At 53.7% G+C, this 747-nt stretch overlaps 1 protein-coding gene across 1 annotated transcript in view; it reads left to right on the top strand.

Annotated features, from left to right (window-relative positions):
- Positions 1-267: 267 nt before the first annotated feature.
- The window catches only part of CNTN2 (contactin 2), a 21479-nt gene continuing 20999 nt past the window's right edge, over positions 268-747 (top strand). The window contains exon 1 of the mRNA XM_003792330.1: positions 268-337. Within this exon, the coding sequence (XP_003792378.1) occupies positions 268-337 (70 nt within the window). The remainder of the gene's footprint in view (positions 338-747) is intronic.

The following is a 747-nucleotide window of genomic DNA, read 5'->3' as shown; positions in this document are numbered from 1 at the left end:
GAGGCACTCAGCCTGGGAAGAGCTCTTGGTAATAGCCAAGCCCCTTCCCCTGAGGCCCTGGGGAGGATTAGTGCTTGGGCAATTCCGGCTCCCCAGGCCGAGGTAAAAGCCATTACCCACTCTGATGCGCTTGGAGCTGGAGGGGCGCTCCTCAGCCGTGTGGTCCCGTCTGCCTCCCCAGGTCCTTGTCAGCCTCCAGCCAGACTCTCCCCAGGCTGCACTGAGGTTCATCTCCTCCGATCCCCACCTCTGCCCAGAACACCCACCATGGGAACACCTGCCAGGAGGAGGCCACATGTGCTGCTGCTGGCCGCTGTAACCCTGATCTCTTCTCCAGGTAAGAGGGGTCATCTGGCCTGCAAAGCCTAACAGGGATGGTCATATAGTTACATCATTGCTGTGATTTTGGTGAAGATTACAGAAATAACTGACTTCTGCATTTCTTGTAGCACCTCGATTTCTGAGGCCATCTCCTCTCTAAAGTGTTCCCGATTATGGATGTAACTTTCCCTGTGAGGTTAGGAAGGGGAATACATCTTTGCCATGTTATAGATGAAGGAATAATGGCCCAGAGTGGATAAATGGCTTGCGCTGGGTCACACAGCAAGATTATGACACAATCTGATCCCTATACCAACAGCCAGAGACACAGCCTCCACGGCTGATGGTCCAGTATGGTAGGCAATAGCCACACGGGGCTCCCATGTGGCAGATTCACGTCAATTTTAGGAATGCTTTCCCCAGTGG

This window comes from Otolemur garnettii, unplaced genomic scaffold (genome assembly GCF_000181295.1).
Source record: "Otolemur garnettii isolate 467f Iridium unplaced genomic scaffold, OtoGar3 scaffold00055, whole genome shotgun sequence".
In the NCBI taxonomy this organism is placed as follows: domain Eukaryota; kingdom Metazoa; phylum Chordata; class Mammalia; order Primates; family Galagidae; genus Otolemur; species Otolemur garnettii.
The sequence above is the reverse complement of the archived record's forward strand: the minus strand, read 5'-3'. Positions and strand labels throughout refer to the sequence as shown.